This window comes from Drosophila biarmipes, chromosome X (genome assembly GCF_025231255.1).
Source record: "Drosophila biarmipes strain raj3 chromosome X, RU_DBia_V1.1, whole genome shotgun sequence".
Lineage (NCBI taxonomy): Eukaryota > Metazoa > Arthropoda > Insecta > Diptera > Drosophilidae > Drosophila > Drosophila biarmipes.
Window position 1 is genome coordinate 4,653,168 of NC_066611.1, and position 20,739 is coordinate 4,673,906.

A 20,739-nucleotide genomic window follows, 5' to 3' on the forward strand; every position below is an offset into this window, starting at 1 on the left:
CCATTTTAATTTTTTCTGCTTTTGTTAGCTCAAAAAAGTGCAAAGTGCAAAAACACTTAAAACCTTATAAACGAGTACATTTATATACATACAAAAAATATGAATTTCCTTTTTTTCACTTTCAGTAATTAGCTTAGTATTTTTCTGCGGGTCAGCTGGTATAAGCGAACCGTCGCTCGATGGTCACACTGGCTAAAAAGCTTAAAAAAAACACTTGGCAAAATTCAGATAATAAACAAAATCAAAAATAGTTGACATCTTTCGCGTGCTGACTGTTGCATGCAACGGAGGTGTTTGAGCAGTGTGTGATACCGATTTTTACTTATTCTGTTTTTTTTCAAAACAAAAATATAACGTAATATATACGTTTAATACCTTTTATAAATATTTGTCTGTTGTTATTGGTTAAATAAACAATCAATTACGGGTAAAGTTACTCCAAGAAAAATGGCCTCCTCCGAGGCCAAGGGTAAAAACCCTTATTCGGAGCTGAGCAACGTTAAAAGGCCGAAATTATCGCCCTTAAATAAAAAGAAAAAACCTACGGATAACAATTTAGTAGAATCGGAAAGCGAAGAAGTTGTGATGAAAGAAGTCATTGACCCTGTAAGTCATCCGAGTCCAACCAGCCAAGTAAGTGGTAAAGCTATAACGGATCCTGCTAGCAAAGAAGAGAAGAGAGAAAGTGGAAATTTGGAAAACAACGGATACTCGTACAGCAGCGCTCACAAGGGACCCTTTGTGGTCTACATAGACAAAATTGGTGAAACCAATGGCGAAAACCGACCTAGAAGAGTTCCTATAAATCCTCTTGAACTAAATGCTGTCCTGCTAAAATTAAATATTAAAGATATAATTTCAGTAAATAAGATTGGTTATGGGCGCTGCAAGGCTGAGTGCAAGTCAGCAACGGCAGCTAATAGCATCCTGTCCTCAAATCTTAAAAGTAATGGTTACGAACCTAAAATTCTTAAGCATTTCATTTTTAAAATGGGTATTATTTTTAATATTCCGACAAAATTTTCCGACTCTGAACTTAAGGAGTACATTTCTTCTCCAGTACCTATTCAAGAAATAATTCGTGTGAAGACTAAGGACCGAGACAATAAAGATATTTTTATTAACACTCCTAGGGTTAAGATTCTTTTTAAAGGTACTCAAATTCCCAACGAGATTGTCTTCCTGTACACCAAAATTAATGTTAGTCCATATGTTCCTTTTAGTCAATGTTTTCGTTGTTTTAGATTTAATCACTTTGCTCAGCATTGTAAACAAACTGAACAAAAATGCAGTAAATGTTCTCTTTCGCATTCAAGAGAACAACAATGTAATCAACTCGTTTGTGCCAACTGCAAACAAAATCACCCAGCCACCTCTCTTGAGTGCCCTGCTCGTAAGAGAGCGTACGCTATCCAGAAATGTATGACTATTGAGAATTTATCACGAAATGAAACGAAGATTAGGTACCCCTCTCTCTTCCAAATTTTAGATGAAGTCGACACCAACGACTTAACCCACTTCCCCCAGCCAACATGGCAAAGAAAATCTGCCAATCCAGTGTTACAAAATAATACCAAAATAGCTACCCAACAAATATTTGCACAAAACCCTTTTAATAAGGTTGTTAAGAACTCTCTTAACAAGAAAAACGAAGATAAAAATTCACGCGACACTATGATCAGCTGGAAAGCTGCTCTTTATGAACATGAGTACACTCCAAACGAAAAGTTTTCTCTCATTCATTCTAATCCACCTAGTTCCTCACCCTCTAGTCAACCTTTTTTAGACAATCCAGCTCTTGAAGCTGCGGAGAATAGCTTAAATCAATTAGCTTCTGAAATATCCTCATTTCTAGTCAACGAAACAACCAATTTAGTACCTGAATCAAGAAACTTTTTAGAGAATTTAAGAAACAGAATAGCACTTACAAACTCAAAAATTGATTTGTTCAAAATTAATCAACTTGTTTAATTTTGAATAATAACTTTTTTATTTATTTATTTATCTATTTACTTATTTTTCTGATTTTTTTTTTTTTTTTTTTTTTTTTTTTCTGTTAAATTAATTGTTTTTTATTTATTCGTTTTTCTTTTCTCTTTCATTTGTCTATCTGTTTTCATTTGAAAATAAAACATAAAGTTATATTATTTAAATGACAATAAAAATCCTACAGTATAATATTCAGAGCTTAACTGCTAATAATAACAAACAATTACTAGAATTATTCTTAGTAAACAATAACATAGACATAGCAATTTTATCAGAGATATGGATTTCCAATAATTCCATGTGTAGCTTGGCAAATTATAATTTTGTATGTAAGCCGCGTAACGATGGTTATGGAGGCGTTGGAATTTACTTAAAAAAACACATACGCTTTAAACAAATCAACTGTGATATTAGCTTAGAAGTCATTGGTATCCGTACAATTAACCTAAGAAATAATATTAATATTTTCAGTGTCTATGCTGCTCCCAGCACAGACATTAATTCTTTTCAACAAGGCTGCGATGATCTATTTACTATTGCTGCTCAATCGAGTGGTCTAACTGTCATAGGTGGTGACTTCAATGCCAAATCCAGCATTTGGGGTAATAATACTCAAGATGTCAGAGGCGGTATTTTAGAAAATTCCCTCTTACACTCCGGTTTCTTTTGCCTTAACAACGGCTCTCCAACTTACTCCCATAACCCATCCTATACTTCAACACTCGATCTCACTTTCATTAATAGTAGCAATCTTTGTTCTAACTGGTCCTCAATAAATTCTAAAATATCAAATAGCAATCATTTCCCAATCTTAATTGAAATAGACCAAATTTCTGCTTCGACTAATATTATTAAATTTAACCATAATAAAATAATCAAAGACTTTTCCAAAATTCAAATTACAACGTTAGATAGCATTTCCAACTTATCCCAAACAATACACTGTAATAATTCAATTAAAATAAATACAAACAATAGATATGTTCCAAAAAAGTATTGGGACGAGGTATGTGAAAAATTGTTTAGATTAAGAAACGCGTGCAGACAAAAATATTTTAAATCCAAACTACAATCTGATGCTATTGCCTATATTAACAGTAATAAAAAACTTAACAACTATTATTATAAAATGAGAAAAGAAAACCTCAATAAGCTAGCAGAAGACATTTCTAACCCCTCTTCTCTGAAAGATATGTGGAACAAAATCAAAAATCTTAAACTTTTTAAACAAATTAAACCGTCAAACAGTGCAATATCTGACTCAGAACATAGAGATTTTCTCAATCAAATAGCCACAGCTCCCAACACTGCGATGTGTCCTGACGTATCTTTTTCTCCTGATCTGCTTTATAGATATACCAACTCTAATTTCTCAGCGCGTGAACTTCTTGACTTCCTTAACTCTCGTAACCCAGACTCGGCTAAGGGTCTTGACAACATTTCATACAGAATGCTTCTATCTCTACCCTTAAGTCAAATAGAAAAACTGGTATCCCTGCTAAACATTACTTTAGACAATGGGTTTATTCCAGATCAGTGGCGGAAAATAAGGGTTATACCTGTTCCCAAAAAAAATCTAGACTCTTCAATTATTACCAACAACAGACCTATCTGCCTTCTAAGTGTGACTTTTAAGTGCTTAGAAGGTTTGATTAAATTGCGGATGGAAGAGTACATTAATAAAAATAAAATTCTGCCACCAAGATCCTATGCGTTCAGAAAAAACCATTCTACTGCCCAATGCATCAACGATGTAATAAATAACATAGCCAACCTAAAAGCTCGTGGTTTCCACGTTACCGCAGCGGTTTTAGACTTAAGTAAAGCCTTTGATGCCGTCAATATCCCTATTCTGGGTAGCAAATTAGTTAGTTTGGGTTTCGACCACAATCATATTTATTTCATTATAAACTTCCTTAGTAAAAGAGTTCTCACTATGGGTACTGCAGAGATAACTGTAAACAAAGGAGTTAGTCAAGGTAGTTGTCTGAGTCCAATCCTCTTTAATTTATATACAGCTGAGCTTCACAGCTTAAGTAATGACCATGACAGTATTCTGTTCCAGTACGCTGACGACTTCTTTCTAGTCTGTTATGACAAAGTCTTTTCGATGGCTGAAGAGAAATTAGAACAAAAAGTAAATAGGTTTATGGAACTGTGCAATATTAATAATCTTACTTTTAATCCAGACAAATCAGCCACCATTCATTTTAATCTAAGAAAAAAACCTTTAAGTATCTTGTGCAATAATATTATTTTAAAAAATGTAAATAGTATAAATTATTTAGGTAGAGTCATAAGTTCAAACAACTCGTCTGTTCAGCATGTAAATAAAACGATCTCTAAATCGAATCAAACGAATATGTTTATTCAAATGCTCAGTGGTTGCCGCTTCGGAGTACATCCAAGCAAGTCACTACTCTTTTATAAAGCATTTATTAGAACTAGATATGAATACGCCTGCTCCTCTTTTTCAAACATATCAAAATCAGTACAAAACAATATAAATAAGCATGCTAATTTCCACCTTAGAAAGGCCTTAGGACTTATTAAATCGACTCCAATTAATATTATTTATAATCTTGCAGCTGAACTTCCTCCAGCTTATAGGATTAAATTCGCTACAGCGAAGGAGTTGGCCAAAACGTTCGCTCATGGACTACCATCTGCGTCGCTTCTGTCAAACTCCTTTGTAGCCAAAAATACTAGTTACAGTAGAATTTATGCTGAATTTAAAAATATCCTGGATAGTATTGCTCCTATTTGTCCTTACTCTCTGTCCACACGCAAGATTTCAGTTGACACAAATTTCTTTAAAGGTACTTGTACAAATAAAAAAATGGCAAACGAGACTATAATTCTCTCTTTATTTAAAGAAAAAATAAGAAGTTTAACCTCAAAAAATATGGAAATCATCTTCACGGATGGTTCTGTGTCGGAAAATTTTACAGGAGGTGCCTTTGTCCACTTAAATTCCAATTCGATAAAAAGTTTCTACACCGACAAAAAACTATCGTCGCTGACTGCTGAACTCACAGCCCTAGAAAAAGCCATTGACTTCGGTATTTCAAAAAAGTTCTCCAAAATAGCAATTTTAACTGACAGTCTTGGTGCCATCCAGACAATAAAGAACACGAACTCCAAAAACTGCATCTCTCAATGCATTCTGAAAAAAGTCATAAACAACCCAACCCTGCTATCCATAGAATTTCACCACATTCCAAGCCATTCCAATATTTGGGAAAACGATCTCGCAGATACAGCGGCTAAAAATGCTAAAATTAACGGCTCTTTCGCACCCGTCAGATGGACCCTTAAGGACGCAATCAATCATATGTTCGCGCAAATAAAACAAGACTGGGAGCGTGAATACAGTCTGTTCTCATTAGAGCGTAACAAGGGTTACTCTCTCCTCTCACCATATACCACTTCCAAGCCTTGGTTTAAAAACAAAGAACACCTATTCAACCGTATAGAAACGAAGACTCTAAACAGAATCTTAAGCGGACATGCTTTTGACAAATACACACTTTCCAAAATGAAAGTCTACGATAACGCCCTATGCGATTCGTGTAACGTTAATGAAGACATTTCGCATATTTTGTTAAATTGCTCAAAATATACACCAACAAGACAAAATTATCCAACACTACTTAAATATAACGATATCTATCGTTTACTTGGAAATGAACCAATTGAAAATTGGACATCGATTACCAGTTTCATTCGAGCTGCTAATATTAATATCTAATACAACACACTCCACACTGCTCATTTAACACACTATAACACCATCCACGCTTATACCAACTCACAAAATCTCAAAATTAAAATTTCTCACACATATTGATAACATTTTCATCGCTTATCGTTCATCGTCATCGCTCATCGTTCATTGTCATCATAACATCACCAGAAACTACTGCACGATATTTACATAGCTGTCCATTAAATTTTGTTTTTCTTGAAATTTAATTTCATACATTGGCAGTGGCGTTAACCCGTTCCAACGGGGCGGCCAAATAATTCTTCCCTCTTCACGGAAGGAAGTAACTTAATATTTAAAAAAAAAAAAAAAAAATAGTTGAATTTCGAGTAAGATGGAATACGAAAGTGTGCTGATCGTGAAGCCGGAGGTGTTTATCTACAAAATACCGCCCCGTGCGAGCAATCGAGGCTATAGGTGAGTCGAGAACTCGGAGTGGAAAATCGGTGACTACTTTTTCGCCCCTTTCTTAAAGTCCAAAAACTGAAAGTTTTTCGTGCATTTCAACGCCCCCACAGTGCACACACATGTGCCTGTGTGTGCATATTTACCTATCGAGTGCGCTGGGCGCCGTAAGAATGCATTAATTATGCTTTTTAGCCAAGGTTAAAGGCGCCCCGACGTGTTGTTGTTGTGCCCCTGCCTCTGAAGTTCAATTCCAATTGATTTTTTTCCGTGAAATTATTGTGTTTGAACATTTTCACTTACACGTATCCAAAAAAAAAGGAAAAAAACAGGGGGAAAATAGAAAAAGCTCCGCTGGCGTGTGTGTAATTGTTGCTATTGCTGCTCTCTTTGTTTTCCTTTTGTTGCTGTTTATTTCACAGTTAACTGCGCTCAGGTGAGCAAATAACACAAATTAACCGAATACCCCGTGTGTTGGGGGTATTCCGGGCACCACCCGAGCAACATATCCCTCGGAAAACTGGTGAAGTAATCCTCAAGAACCAGCGTTTCCTATTGCAATTTATGGCATAACTAATCGTTCATCACTTACAAGATATGGTATATATAGCTATTACGATCCCCAGTTCATCATCTCAGAATCGTGGTATAAAAACATTTATATTCGTTATGATGATCCCTTTCGGAACTCTACTTTAACAGTCATGTTTTTACCTAATATTCTGATAAAACTAAGACATTCCGAAGATTACTTATTCTTTTTATGTAGTTTTACTTGCTGGAGGAACCGGATAGATTAAAGACATATTTGCATAGGAAACCAAGAGATAAGGCAAATATCGGTCCTGTTCTGCTCGACTTTTATAGCTTATCATAGCTCTAGCACTTCCGCAGAAAATGAAAATAGAGAAATGCTCAGCTTCTGGTAACTGATTCGTCATTGTTCGACCTTCGCAGGGCGGCAGACTGGAACCTGAAGGAGCCCACCTGGACGGGCAGGATGCGACTGGTGGCCAAGGGCACCGCCGTCATCCTGAAGCTGGAGGACAAGACCAGCGGCGCCCTGTTCGCCAACTGCCCCATCGACACATATCCCGGCGTGGCCATCGAGGCGGTCTCCGACAGCTCCAGGTACTTTGTCATCCGGGTGCAGGACGACAACGGCCGGTCGGCGTTCCTCGGCCTCGGATTCGGAGACCGGTCGGACTCCTTCGATCTGAATGTGGCGCTGCAGGACCACTTCAAGTGGGTGAAGAACCAGGAGCAGATCGAAAAGGAGAAGACGGAGCCCAAGCAGGAGCTGGATCTGGGGTTCAAGGAGGGCGAGACCATCAAGATCAACATGAGGATAACGGTGGGTTCAGGTTGCCGGGTCTGACCTAGTTAGGTTTACTTATAATAGCTGTAATCCCAAACCTAAAGAGACTTTCCGTTGTCGTCGGACTTTTTTAAAATGCAATCTGGCATTTTTAACGCCATCCAGATGAAGACGAGCTCATTCCTCTCTTTCCGTTGAGTCAGCTTATCTCAACCAATGAATTGGATTATTATATAGCACATAAGTCCAAACAAAAATACTATTTTAAGCTAAAGAAAGCCGACAAGAATTTTGTAAACCCATTTAAAACAAGTTGTCCCCTTCATTGTTTCAGAAAAAGGACGGCTCCGAGGGATCCTCGCGCACTGGCAAGAACAAGGGCTCATCGGGCGTCCTGCCCCCGCCGCCCGGCGGTCTCGGAAAGATAGCTCCACCACCGGCCGCCGCCGCAGTCACGACGGTACGGCAAAGTCCCGGCGTCTCGCCCGCCCACAGACCCGCCGCTGGAGGATCCGAATGGACCGACTATGCATCCGCCGGGTGAGTGCTTACGGGCGATTATTTGCACAGTGGAACGTCATTTCGGGCCTATGGCACACTCATACTACATGTACATACTCAAACAGCTCCGCGAATTCTTTAGACTCTTCTTAAAATGTATATTTTTATATACTTAATTATAAAAAATTTAAAAAAACATTAAATTTATAGTAGGATATTCTCAAGCTGTTCTTTTTAAACTATTTTAGAGAACCTAATTATTGGCATATTGCGTGTTTTTAATGCAAAACTCCTTTTTCAGTGGCAACCAAGGACAACAGAACTCGGCCAATGCCAACTGGGTGCAGTTCTAGATAGACATCCTCCTGTTCCTGCTGCTGCTGCGCCTCCACCCCCAGAACTTTATGTTTTAAGACTCTCCAGATGTTTTTTATTTACCATTTGCAAGCATATTATTTTCGTTTCAAACACGACCAAAAGATTGAACAGAACATTCAGCATAGGCGTCACGCGTTAAAGTTAAAGTTTTTTAATTAAATTAAAATTGTGTATTAGTTTCCCCGTCCGCCGCTCGGTCCCTCCTCATCCCAATCGTGGCCTCTCGCTCTAATTGGTGGACAAAGATGATGGCGGGGCGAGTTCTCAGTGGGCGGGGATTGGTAGCAAACTATTTAGCCTGGTTGTTAATTGTATAAATGAAGATAACGATAATTTGTATGGAAATTATTCTAAAATGTAATTTGTTAACGTCGAGATAATGCAAGTAAAGGCAACTTAAGTTTAAATCAAGTTATACACGAACACGAACACTGCAAACTAAACTAAAGTGAAATATTCAAATTTTGAGTACTTACACACGAACATACACGCACGTGAAAGGACATTCCGCAGATGAGAGATAGGACGCATTACATACCAATTTAATTTATTGTTAACTCTCCAAGAACCCCTGATCAACTTGATTCACACCTACCTTAAATGGAATACATGAAATTATACAAGATCTATCAACCTGTTCCCCCTTTCGCCTTCGATCGAGTCAGGTGAGATCGAAATCGGTCTGATCAAGAGGGGAACCTGCATCGATATGCCATTGATCGGAACCTAAAACTTGATCCCCCAGAGCTCGAGAGAGTGGAAATCGGGAACACGGTAATATATTTTTTTCTGTTTAAAAGTGGCACACACACGCATAGAAATTAAGTAAATCAAATGAATTATATATAATATACAATATGAAGAAATATCCATATGTATTTAATAAACCACATAACTGTAGAGAAGGATATCTTGCTAACTCCGAACTGTTGTTTGAGCCCCGACAAATCGATCCCCGTCCCAAGCCAACACCCTGCAACTATGCTAGCCGAAACCCTGTGCTCCGGTCTCTTGTTTCTGTTGCTGTTGAACGATTGTGAAAAATCAAAAAATCTACAAAAAAAGCGAGTTCTATTTGTTCCATAAATGTTTAAAATAAGAGCTGCATCTGGCACACATTTTCATCGCTTTATCTACTACACAAGTGAAGCCTCTATCGCATTTCTACGGAAGGCAGTGGGTTTCGTTTTATTTAATACATTTGTTTAATTTTCAATACTGTTTGGTGGATGTGTATTACAAACTATGTGGTTTTCATTTTTAATTCGGAGTATCTAATAACCCATCATAAATATCTCACACAAAACCGATTGATTCTAATTCATAAATGGTATACCCGGTTGAAGGCTTTAATCTTTTTTTGAAAACTTAACTCTCTAGAAGTTTAACAACTCGTTCAAGATATATATTCGATCAGAAACACGCTGCTTTCGTAGACTTGCGTTGGCGGTGGCGAATCCCAGAGCTGCTGAGCATTGCTTTTTTCGATGCGGCTCCAGTCTTTTTTCGTTGCTCACTCGAGATAACCGTCGAAATAACGTTTTCGCCAGCTTAGAGCAGTCAACAAAATCAACAAACGAAACATAATTTACATGGAAATAAAATTATATATACATACATATATATATACACGCAAGATATATACAAGTGTAATTAATATTAATGAAATACGAAATAAAAATAGCAATGAATTTCAATGTGAAATTGCAGGGCACTATTTCATTGGAAAAGTGGATTGGACTTTTAAGAACTCTGCTGCACACAAAGGACGTGGTCTTTTCCTTTCAGTAATGCTTCTAGGAATTCAACTGATTTGCAATATCAAATGCAGTTCTCTCCCCTCGCTAAGTAAAAACAATCTCTGTTTTAATTTTCTGTTTTTTCGTACGTTTTTATTTAACTTACAATTTTCGGGTTCCTTGTAGTTTGTTTTGTTCCTTTTTAATGATGTTCTTTTTTTTAGATTTTCTTATGGATTTTTTTAAATAATTCATTAGGTTTTAGTACATATAATTACAACGCATTATTTTCATAGGACTTCGATATACGACTCTCGGCTGCCGCTTGACTTCGCGCCGATATACAATTAATTTAGCCAGCTTTCCGTTTCTTCTATCAGCCGGGCTCCGGTTTTCACTTTCACATTTCTTTCGTTTTACCTTTCAAAACCCAAAAATTGGTGCTTCGGTTTACGTAAAACCCATCTTTCATATCGTTATGAAAACAACAATCGTTTCTTTGTAAAAAAGAAAATAAATTAATAAAAACCGGAGCCCGCATGCATACACTAGTCGGCATAAGTATTTAAACCAAACTAATATTAACTGCAACAAAAATGTTTCAAAAACCATTTTTCTTATGTCTTTTTAAAATGTTTAGAAATACGCATTTAGGCCATATTTTTCTCTTATCCATAAAATTTTTTCCGACACTGTCACCTTCGAAAAATCATAAAAAATATAAGCAAAATGGTTTCTAAAAAAATTTGTTTGCAGTCACTATTATTTTTGTTTAAAGAAACTTTTTGCATAACAAAATTTACGTTTTCGAGACGGGGGAAACAGTTTAAAAAGTAGATTTTTTGACAATTTCGTTCTTTTCAATAAGTACTGAATGGGTTAAGGAAAGTTTTTGCATCATTCAAACGGCATTTAAATTACCTTTCGATTGATGCCAAAGTTTTCATGAAGTAAGTTCAAATTATGAGTATATCCAACTTTTGTTTCGTCAAAATACTCATGCAGACCAGTGTATGCTGCTTTAGTAATTCTCTGCTGCCGGATTGTTCTTTCCTCCATGTGCCAACTACGCGGATCAATATTACATCTTCGTATGCTATTCATATACATAGCTACATATAAATAGATGTTGTGTATATGGTATAACCTGGCTAGCTTGAAGTTACAATCACCACAGATTGTTTATCATAGTTTTCGGTTGGGCTTTCGCGACCTCTTCAACTAGATGGAACCATTGGCATTGCAGGACGGACTCTACCCTCATACTTCGGTGTTCTGGAACCAGGCAATACCAATGGTTCGATCCAAGTTTTCGCTTCCCTTCATCCGCCCTCATTCAGTTACGGGAATACTTTCGTTTTAGATTAGATTTTGCAAGGTGGAATTTAGTTTTCGGTTTCGGGGGGAAGACACCACTTAGATATAGCATCTGGAGCTGCGTTAGGATTCGAAAATTGGGTGAAATGAGGCGGGATAGGCGACTTTAAGTAGCATATACAAATAGTGTATACATGTAACGTTGTATTACTGTCTCGGTTTTCTTGTGGTGTCTCTTAGTTTTGTATTTACACAGCTTCATTTGTGGTTGTTTGCATAGCGCAAAAAGGGGGATATACTCTTTACAATACCTTTCACTATTACTGCTTCGCTTATTCTTAACTCAGACGCACAGCTGGCATATAACAGATATCGTACTCCAAAACTCCTCTTCACTCCGTTTCGTGCAATGCATGATGACAATGATCAACAGTTTGTGTAATAGTGCCCGAACGGCGGCATTATCGTATTCAACATAAACATCTTCTGCTGTCATCACTATCAGCATGAATTTTTCCTTACGTGCTATCAACTAAAACGTAACTTAACTAATTTATGTGTGATTTTTGTGTGTATTACGTACATTTGCTGTATGTAGGTGTGCAGGGAGTGAGGAAAAGGGTTTTTATAAAAAAAAATATGGTAGGCCACCTTAAAACCGAAAAACTAAACATAAATTTACATTTTATGTTCTCGCAAGCCTTTGACAGCAGACCGGCGGTCAATCAATTTCCCGCGCAGTGTCTCCTTTTCGATTCCAGAGGTGGAGTGGGTTGGATTGGTGCTTCGATGACCGGGAGCTTTGCTTTGGGCTGGCTGGGTTCGCCGTTGGTATTGGATTACATGAAGCGCTGGCGTTTACTGCTGTAGTGGCAAATGTCCATTTTGTCGTCGATGGGACTGCCGGGACGCTTGCAATGGCGCGCGATTTCGTTGGCAACAAATGCGAATAGTTCCGGGCCACTGCAATATTAAGAACATCACTCAGTTAATTTAAATTAGTCAGCATAAAGGCGTCATTGTTATTATTTGCGGAATAGGCCATATATCATATATAATACGCTATCTTTCATTCTCTGCACAGCACATTATGTCAGTCAGAAGTTGACGAATCTTTGTACATTTGGCATCAATGGAAAAGTTAACAAATTCCGTTTAATGATACAAAATATTGAAAATGTCAAGTTTTTGTGAATCTCTACTTTTTAAACATTTTCCTCGAATGAGAAAAATCTCCTTGCTTTTTTTATACATTTTTATAAACATTTTGTTATTCATTTTTTCATTTTATATTTTTCCAAGATCGTAACATTCAAAATTTTAATTGGGATTCGTTTTATAGTTACAAATCAAATCTCACTGTTCCACACCTCTGCAACGAAGGCTTCAGGGAGTTGAAGGCTGTTTTATAAGGATGTTCTAAAATTCATAGAACAGCCTAAAAGTAGTTTTATGATTGACCAAAACTCTGACTCCGGTTTTGTGCATTCCTATTCTATCGAAAATAACATTTTTATTAACACATTTCTTCTATGAAAGTGACAAATTGTGGCAGCACATTTTTAAGAAATTATCAAACATGACGAGAGCCTCACACAATGTTTCGCACAAGTTCTAAAACTTACTTTGAGGGCTTTGTTGCTTTTACAAAATAAGCTGCGACACAATATTTTTAGTTTTAAATAAAATAGGAAACTAATGTAGCTACTTCACGGTTTTTGCTTCTACTGTTTTTTATGCACAGATATTTAAGTTTTGGAAAGAGCGCTAAACCGGATTCAATGCAACTGCCAAAAAAGGCAACCTCATGTTTTCTGACTCGCCTACTTCAGTTTCAGAGAATTCTACCAGACAAGATTGACTTGCAGTTCTTGGACGGTCGGTTGATCTTCCAAAGCTTGCCGCAGTGGGAATTAAATGTTTGGTGAACCATTCAACTAACCGTGGACGCAAAACCAAGGCCTCCTTGAAGGTGTGCAAATCGTCGCCGATTCCGCCGCCAGGGGCGCCGGCCGACCCCTCCTGACGGCCACCGGCTGCTCCGGCGGACAGCAGGTGTCCGCCGCCGGCGGCTGAGGGCGGACCACTGGGCAGGCCCAGTCCGGAGCTGTGGAATCCCAGGCCAGAGCCGCCGCTGCCGCTCTGGTGATGGTGCTCCGGTTTCGGCGAGCTGCATGGAGCGGGGAGAAGAAAACGGTTTTAATCGGGCAAGTTCGGGCCGGGTTTCAACGGCGACTCACCGACGATTGGCATGTGGATTTGAGTTGGATGGCGGTAGGGGCTTTCCGGCCAAATAGGCCAGGAGATCCTCGCGCCGTATCATCCGGCGTTTTTTGCTGCGCGCCCAATCGGCCAACTCGCGAGTGCGTCTTTGGTAGCCGCACTGAATGGCAGCGTCGCTGGTGCGTTTGAGACCATCACATGATTCTGGACGGGATCGGAGGTCGGGAATTAGTTAAGCAGGATTGCAGTAAGTACAGGACCGGAGAAACCCACCTTTGTAGAGTGTTGTCACAGTGCCAGCTGCGGTCTGGAAGGGCAGCCAAAGGGCGCCTGTGTCTGAGGAATATGTGTTCGACGAGCGCTCTGCGGGAAAAAGAGAAATATCATTAATATTATTATGTGCAAGGGTATCAAAAATGTCCTAAGACTTATATCATAATTGAGGCTTTGTTATAGCTGCACCTAATATATTGTTTTCCGGCGACATTTTTTACAATCCTAGAATTTGTAATATTAGAAATACTTGGGCTTAGAATGGGAAACTAGGTAATCCCTTAAAAATGTTAACATAAGATTAACCTGAGAAAAAACAATATCAATACAAATCCGCAAATCCGTAGATTTAAAGGCAATTTACGGATCGATATTCCTGGAATATAGGAATTTTATGGATCGGAATTTCGGTAGGTTGGTTTACCATACATGTATGTAGGAACACTGGCTACGAAGCGGAATGGAATATGGCCGACTTGGGATCCTTGCAGAAGCAATTTCCAGGTGGAGTGCAAACAACAAAAACAAACTTGTCCGACTTGTCGATCGTTCTCTCCCTGCTGTGCTCTCCCGCTCTTCCTTCCCCTGCTCCCCGCACACCTGCTGCACGAAAGGATGAAAAGGACGAGGGAGAGAGAGACAGGGGCAGAGTGGAAGGGAGAGAACGAGAAGAGCTGCTATCGACCCAGAGGAAGAGGAAGAGAGCGGTGCAAGAGGGATGGCAATAGGCTCTAGAAATATACGATTTGCAATGAAATACAACAAATACATTGGGAAGCAGAGCGAGAGAGATTAAGTTTTGCACCTATTTTCCCTTCCTATTTTTCATTTCGCAAGCCGAAAACAATGACGAAAGCAAAACAGCTGTTCGACCCTCACACAAACACATACACACAGGCAGTCAGATGAGTCTGCACGCACGCACATGTTGATTAATGATATCAACAACAACAAAATAGGCAGCAGCAGCAACAACTAAAAGGGGATACCAATTCTTTCAGGCGACGCCTCTGCCCCGCTCATCCTCTTCCCCGCCCTATTCCCTTTCCATTGCACTTGCCTCTCGCCATCTCACTTTTCTAGACCTCTCTCTCTTTTTCTTTTGCTCCCTATTCTATTGCATCTCCCCCCGCCCCAAACCACTCATAACAACAACAACAACAACAACGCACATAGCCCTTTCTGCATTTTGATAATGCGTAGTTTGAGGAGCGAGCGAGAAGGGGAGTTGCATTTTCATGAAAGCCGGGCTGCTGCCTCTTCTTCTTCCTGCTGTTCTATTAATACCTCGCCCAAAACTATTTTTGAAGAGAGACTGCACACACACAAACAAACAACACACAGATAGACAGACGGAATGGAAACACAAAGAACAGAACAGTAACAAAAAAAAAAAGAAAGAAAATGTTGAACATGGAAGCCGAAGCCTACGCCCTTGGAAGGGATAACGGGATCTCTAGCCCCCTCACCTCTGTAAAGCTGGGCGACGGCGGTGGCCGAATCCTGGAATGCTCCCCACACGGTGCTCAGATTGTTGTCCCGCTGACGCACATACTCCCGTTCGAACTCGTCATGCTGGCCGTGGATTTCGCGGTGACACTGCTCCTCCAGCCAGCTCTCCTCGCTGCCCAACTCCGGTTGTTGTTGCATTTCTCCTTGCGTCTCACTCTCTCGCACGCTCTGCCTTCGGGTCAGGTCGGGACGAGTGGGTCCCAAGTTACGGTTCCTTTCCCGTTCCGGCAAATGCCTGGACTACCTTCTCTTCTTCTTCCGCTGCTCCTTTTCTGCTGCTGCTGCTGCTTGTGCTTCTTCTTCTGGTGGTGGTGCTGCTGCTGCTACGACGACACACGCACACACACACTGGCACACACGCGAAACGAAACGCACCAACACACTCGCACGCACTTTGGACCAACTCTCGGTTTTGATTTTGGAATTGACCAGGAAATCGGTTGGTAGTCCACCGTTTTGACCGTCCTCGCAAGCCAATCGCTTCTCTGGCCGCCCGGTTGTAGATGATTTTAATTTATTTACTGTACGAACATCGAGCGAGCAGCACTTTTATGTTGTAAACCAGCACAAAAAAGAACTCACACTCAGTGACGGCGTTGCCAGACAGGCGAGAACTGTCAAACGAATGTAGTGCCAGGCATTCTAGTTCGATTTTCGGGAACGAGTTCTGAACCGGCGAACCAGTCACGAATTTGGGGTTCTTAAAAATAAAGATGGCGGCCAATGGCTTGTTAAAAAATCGGTATTTTATAGAAGTAGTATATCATTGTTATTGGGTTCTAAATTACAAATTAAATTAAATTGATATTTTCGTAACTAAGAAATTTGTTTTTATTAACTAAAGTTAGTTTTCGATTTCCTTTGGAAGTTTTCAAAACATTAATATCTGACTGTGTTGTTTCACAAATATAAATAAAAAAGCTTAATGATAAAATATATATATAATATATATACAAGTTTGTTTAATTTATAGATAGTGCTGCTAGTTCATTTTTAATTTGTGAACCAGTGAAAGATGTTCTTGTAAACGTTGCCATTTTATATATAAATGTATATGTGAACTTATATGGCAAGAATACTTCATAAAGTACATTTCATATCTTTATTTTTTTTTAAGATTTGAAAGCCACTAAACAACGAAGACTGAATCTAATTAATATACGAAAGTTACTGTTCTCGAAAACTCAAGATTTCTAAAGCTATAGAATAATTTAAGCGTGTTCGCCCACAAGGGCGATATAAGTTATGTTTTTTTGTTCCTTAAAATGGCTTTTTTTCTCCGTTAACAGGGAAACTAGTAATTTTATTACGCCCTTTAATAGTTCCGGTTTCGTTGGAACTAGCTCCGGAACAGCTAACTATTCGAACGACGTGGCAACGCCGCAACAGTTGTCTGCACGTTTTTGAAAGCCGGTCCAATCCTAAACGAATCAAAGCCAAAACAAAACGAAAGCAGGATGTTTATGAACTCCAATCTCTTCGAGCCGGGCAAGTCGAAGCCGGAGCGGAACTTCGTTCAGTTGGCGGTGAAGCAGAACCAGCGCTTCGACGGCCGGCGCTCCAACGAGTGCCGCGACGTGGAGCTGACCTTCGGCGCGGATTGGGGCACTGTGGCGGTGTCCCTGGGCGAGACGAAGGTGCTGACCCACGTGACCTGCGACCTGGGCGCACCGACCACGTCCCGGCCCAACGAGGGCAAGCTCCAGCTGAACGTGAACCTCGGCGGCGTGGCCTTCCTGGACGAAGTGCAAAGCACACATGACCAGAGGTCCCTCACCCTCAACTCCCTGCTCGAAAGGACCTTCCGCAGCTCCAGGTGCGTGGACCTGGAGTCCCTGTGCGTGGCCGCCGAGCAGCATGTGTGGTGTATCCGCGTGGACATCAATGTGCTCAATCACGACGGGAATCTGTATGGTAAGAGCCTTAGTCTACGACGTTGTCTCGCACTATCCTTTAAAACAAATGAAAAACGATCAAAAACGAATCAGATTACAGCATTTCTTGCAAATTACATATATCTAAGCTCGTCTTAGAAGATAATTGGTATTATTTAACTTTGCTAACCACTAAAGCCCTGCTGTTTTCCGTAGATGCCAGCACCATAGCCACTTTGGCTGCTCTAATGCACTTCCGGCGACCCGACGTCACGTTCGCGGACGATGAACTGCGCATCTACACGGAGAAGGAGCGGGAATTCATCCCGCTGCTTTTCCTCCACTACCCAGTGAGTGTCACCTATTGCATTTACAAGAGCAGTGGCCAGCCAATTGTGGACCCACTTCTGCTGGAGGAGAACGCCGCCGATTCGGTGATTGTGCTCAGCTTTAACTCGTACCAGGAGCTGTGCACCCTGAATGCCGGAGGCACTGCGCCCACCAATGTCCGAACAATCATGCAATGTGCCCGCAATGCAGCGACTCGTGCCAAGTCCCTGGTGGACTTCATACGCAAGGCTTTGTCGCTGGACGAAGAGCGTCGGTTGCAGGACGGTCGATTGGTCCAGGGACTGGTGGCTCTCATCGGTGACAATCAGCAAAAGCTGAGTTTCAGGAAACTGATGGGTCACCAAAAGCAGGAGCCCCAGGCTCCTCAAAGCGAAAAAATGGATGTGGACACCAAGGCCATTGCGAAGCCAAACGTTGAGGAGACGGCAGTCGAGGAAGAGCCGGACAACCAGGAGACAGGTGAGCTAGGTTCACCACGATCTGGGATAACACAATATTCATGGTTGATTTACTCTCTTATAGACGCCCCCGTGGACTCCAGCAGTTGGCTGCCCCAGGATGAGGACTCCCAGGAACTGCCCACACCCTCGGAGGCGTCCACAGCGAAGGCCGGCAAGGGCAAGCAGAATCGCAGCAAAAGCAAGGCCAATAAAAAGCAACAAGCGAAGAAACAAAGTACGTCGGCAACTCGAATTATAATCAGCTAGAATCCATTTGATATCACTCCCAAAATCTCTTCCAGATCACAGCGACTCCGAGGAGGAGGCCAAGCCAGTCATCTAGCCGATGTGATAGTCAGTTAGTTAAGTGAAAATGCTTTCTATTAAGTTTTATTTAGGCTTAAATGTATGGCTAAAATCAGTCTAGGCTTTAACAGAAATCGTTTAATGCGGAATTCCAATTGATGTATGGAACCGATGTCGTCTTAGTTAGGCTTAAACTAGAGCGTTAAATATATTTCCAACCCGCCGGGGCAAACGAGACGATGTTTAAGTTTAAATATTGCAAGTTATTTTAATTACTCTCTTACAGCGACACTGTGTCGTTTCCGTTTCATGTACTTTTATTGTTGTCTAACTGTGCTTCGATTCGTTTAGTGTTTATTGGTGTCTTGTCTTGTTTTGTTTAGCCATCCCCACGTAACTTGATGTATAATACAAACGATTAAATGAACAACATTCGCGTCGCCATGTCTTTAAGCCTAAGAGTACGAATTGCTATTTGATTCAGTGTGGTGTGTTTTCTGTTAATTCTCTTGTAAATTTACATAGTTTATTTAATTTAATGTGTGTATAAAGAGCTATTAACAACGGACCAAGGCTACAATTAGTTTTGTAAAATTTTTTGTTTAAGATTAAGTTACGTTTTATCGCGATATACTATTTTTTGGGAGCACCAGTTGCCTTTTTCCTTACGCTCTTTCATTGCATGCATCCTTTCAATAATATTTGCATTCCGGGGATCGGGGGAAAGGAGTTCGGGCAGTGGTGGTGTAGGTCTGGGTTTACAGGGGGGTTACAGATGAGAAGGACATTTCGCTATCAGTATTTCGTATTTCCTTATTCGGGTGAACAATGCCGACGTTCAGCAAATGCAGCAACAATGTGAGAAGTGGTAGTTGGCGGTTGGCCAGCGTTAGAAGGAGTAGACGTCGTCGGCGTCCTCCTCCTCCCTCCGCCCGCCGACGCGCCTTCAGGTGGTGTCGTTGCCAAGGCCGTTCTTCTGGTCCAGCTTATTCGAGCCCATCTTCACCATGTACACGAAGAACGTGATGATCTCCTTCTCCTTGATGGGTATTGTCTTGAAGTGCTTCATAATGGTCTAAACGAGAAGGGATTGGAAGAGTTTAATTGAATCCGTAGAAGCTAATTGCAATTGTGGGATAAAAAGTGCAGATTCTATGCTTATAAAAGCCCTGATCCTTATTTCTACGCTAAAGTCACTAAACCCAATGGAGTAGCGCATTAAATGTTAAGAAAACACTCGATGAAGAATAGTTTTCAGAAGTTTTTTGACGGATTACCTAGTGGTTCATACATCTGTAATGAATAAAGTCACTAAAAACACTTGGTAAATCGGTACTGAAGTGATTATAAAAATGAACACCCCATGATTCTACATGATTTTTGGGAGTGGGATCACTAAATGGAAAGAAAACCATTGGTTTACAACTATTTTTCCTGGTTTCTCCTCGTCCGCCATGGTTAAAGTCACTAAAACACTTTGTAAATCAATGGAGGTTGGAGTCACACGACACAATCTAGTGTTTTCAGTGATTCTACATGGTTTCCTGGTTCTGAAGTCACTAAGGGGAGAGAGAACCTCTGTTGTATGATCACTTTCCCTGGTTTTTCTATGACCCCAGCCATAATCTAGTCTAAACTAGACCAAAGTCACTAAAAACACTTGGTAAATCAATGCAGGCTGAGGTCACCCGCTAGAATCTAATGTGCCCAGTGATTATACGTGGTTTCTTAGAAGTAAAGTCCCTTGGAGAGGAGGGACTCCCCTGGGTTTTCTACTCACATCCGCCAGCTGCGCCCGCTTCATGCCCTGCCTCGTCTGGACCTTGAAGTGGCGCTTGTAGCGGCGCAGCGTGCTCACGCCCAGCTGGTAGAGATCGGGGAACTCGTGCAGGTCCGTGTCCGTCTCGTTGCTGTCGTCCTCGCTGTCCTTGCGACGCCGCTTGGTGCGCACCGACTGGATGCGCTCCTTGTGGTGGTCGCAGATGTAGATGTGCTGCGCGGCGGGGTCGCTGCTGAGCTTGAGGCGCTTCTGGGCCACCGTCTTCTGGATGCGCTTGGAGTAGCTGGCGTAGCCGGCTTGGTTGCGACACCGCTCCATGTCGTCGATCAGGCAGCAGGTTTGGTCCGTGTGCCCGCGGCTGTCCTCCTCGCCCGTGCTGAATCCGTTGTTCATCCTGTGCGATCCCTCGAGATTTCCGATTTCCTATCCAAACCAACACAATCCAATCCTTTCCTGCTTTTTGCTCTGCTGCCTCCTCTGTTTTCTTCTCCGTTTCTCTTCGTCCCTTCTCTGTTTTTCCCTTTGCTTTGCTTGCTGTCCGGACCTATCGATAAGTTGTACCATTTC

General features: G+C 40.8%; 4 protein-coding genes across 5 annotated transcripts; 2 read left to right on the forward strand and 2 right to left on the reverse strand.

Moving 5' to 3' along the window:
* Positions 1-164: 164 nt before the first annotated feature.
* LOC108033076 (NECAP-like protein CG9132) lies at positions 165-9,265 on the forward strand. Of its 2 annotated transcripts, none has more exons than XM_050890549.1 (5): positions 165-243; positions 6,066-6,172; positions 7,118-7,514; positions 7,813-8,018; positions 8,281-9,265. In XM_050890549.1, the coding sequence occupies exons 2-5, from the start codon at positions 6,090-6,092 to the stop codon at positions 8,330-8,332; spliced, it is 738 nt and encodes a 245-aa protein (XP_050746506.1). In that variant the 5' UTR covers positions 165-243; positions 6,066-6,089; the 3' UTR covers positions 8,333-9,265. The 2 variants fall into 2 exon arrangements, with proteins under 2 accessions (XP_050746506.1, XP_050746505.1); XM_050890548.1 differs by lacking the exon at positions 165-243 and adding an exon at positions 256-427 and having other exon boundaries at positions 5,981-6,172.
* Positions 9,266-10,221: 956 nt separating this feature from the next.
* Positions 10,222-16,028, reverse strand: LOC108033077 (telomere attrition and p53 response 1 protein). Its single transcript, XM_017107246.3, has 5 exons — positions 15,379-16,028; positions 13,910-13,999; positions 13,654-13,840; positions 13,356-13,583; positions 10,222-12,376 (listed from the first exon to the last, which is right to left on the reverse strand). The coding sequence occupies exons 1-5, from the start codon at positions 15,557-15,559 to the stop codon at positions 12,253-12,255; spliced, it is 810 nt and encodes a 269-aa protein (XP_016962735.1). The 5' UTR covers positions 15,560-16,028; the 3' UTR covers positions 10,222-12,252.
* A 772-nt stretch (positions 16,029-16,800) lies between these two features.
* On the forward strand, positions 16,801-18,960 carry LOC108033130 (exosome complex component RRP45). The gene is made up of 4 exons (XM_017107353.3): positions 16,801-17,335; positions 17,512-18,105; positions 18,169-18,321; positions 18,389-18,960. The coding sequence occupies exons 1-4, from the start codon at positions 16,879-16,881 to the stop codon at positions 18,427-18,429; spliced, it is 1,245 nt and encodes a 414-aa protein (XP_016962842.1). The 5' UTR covers positions 16,801-16,878; the 3' UTR covers positions 18,430-18,960.
* Positions 18,450-20,738, reverse strand: LOC108033131 (histone deacetylase complex subunit SAP30 homolog). The gene is made up of 2 exons (XM_017107354.3): positions 20,173-20,738; positions 18,450-19,467 (listed from the first exon to the last, which is right to left on the reverse strand). Exons 1-2 carry the CDS (start codon positions 20,563-20,565, stop codon positions 19,339-19,341), a joined length of 522 nt encoding a protein of 173 aa, XP_016962843.1. The 5' UTR covers positions 20,566-20,738; the 3' UTR covers positions 18,450-19,338.
* Between the last annotated feature and the right edge of the window lies 1 nt (position 20,739).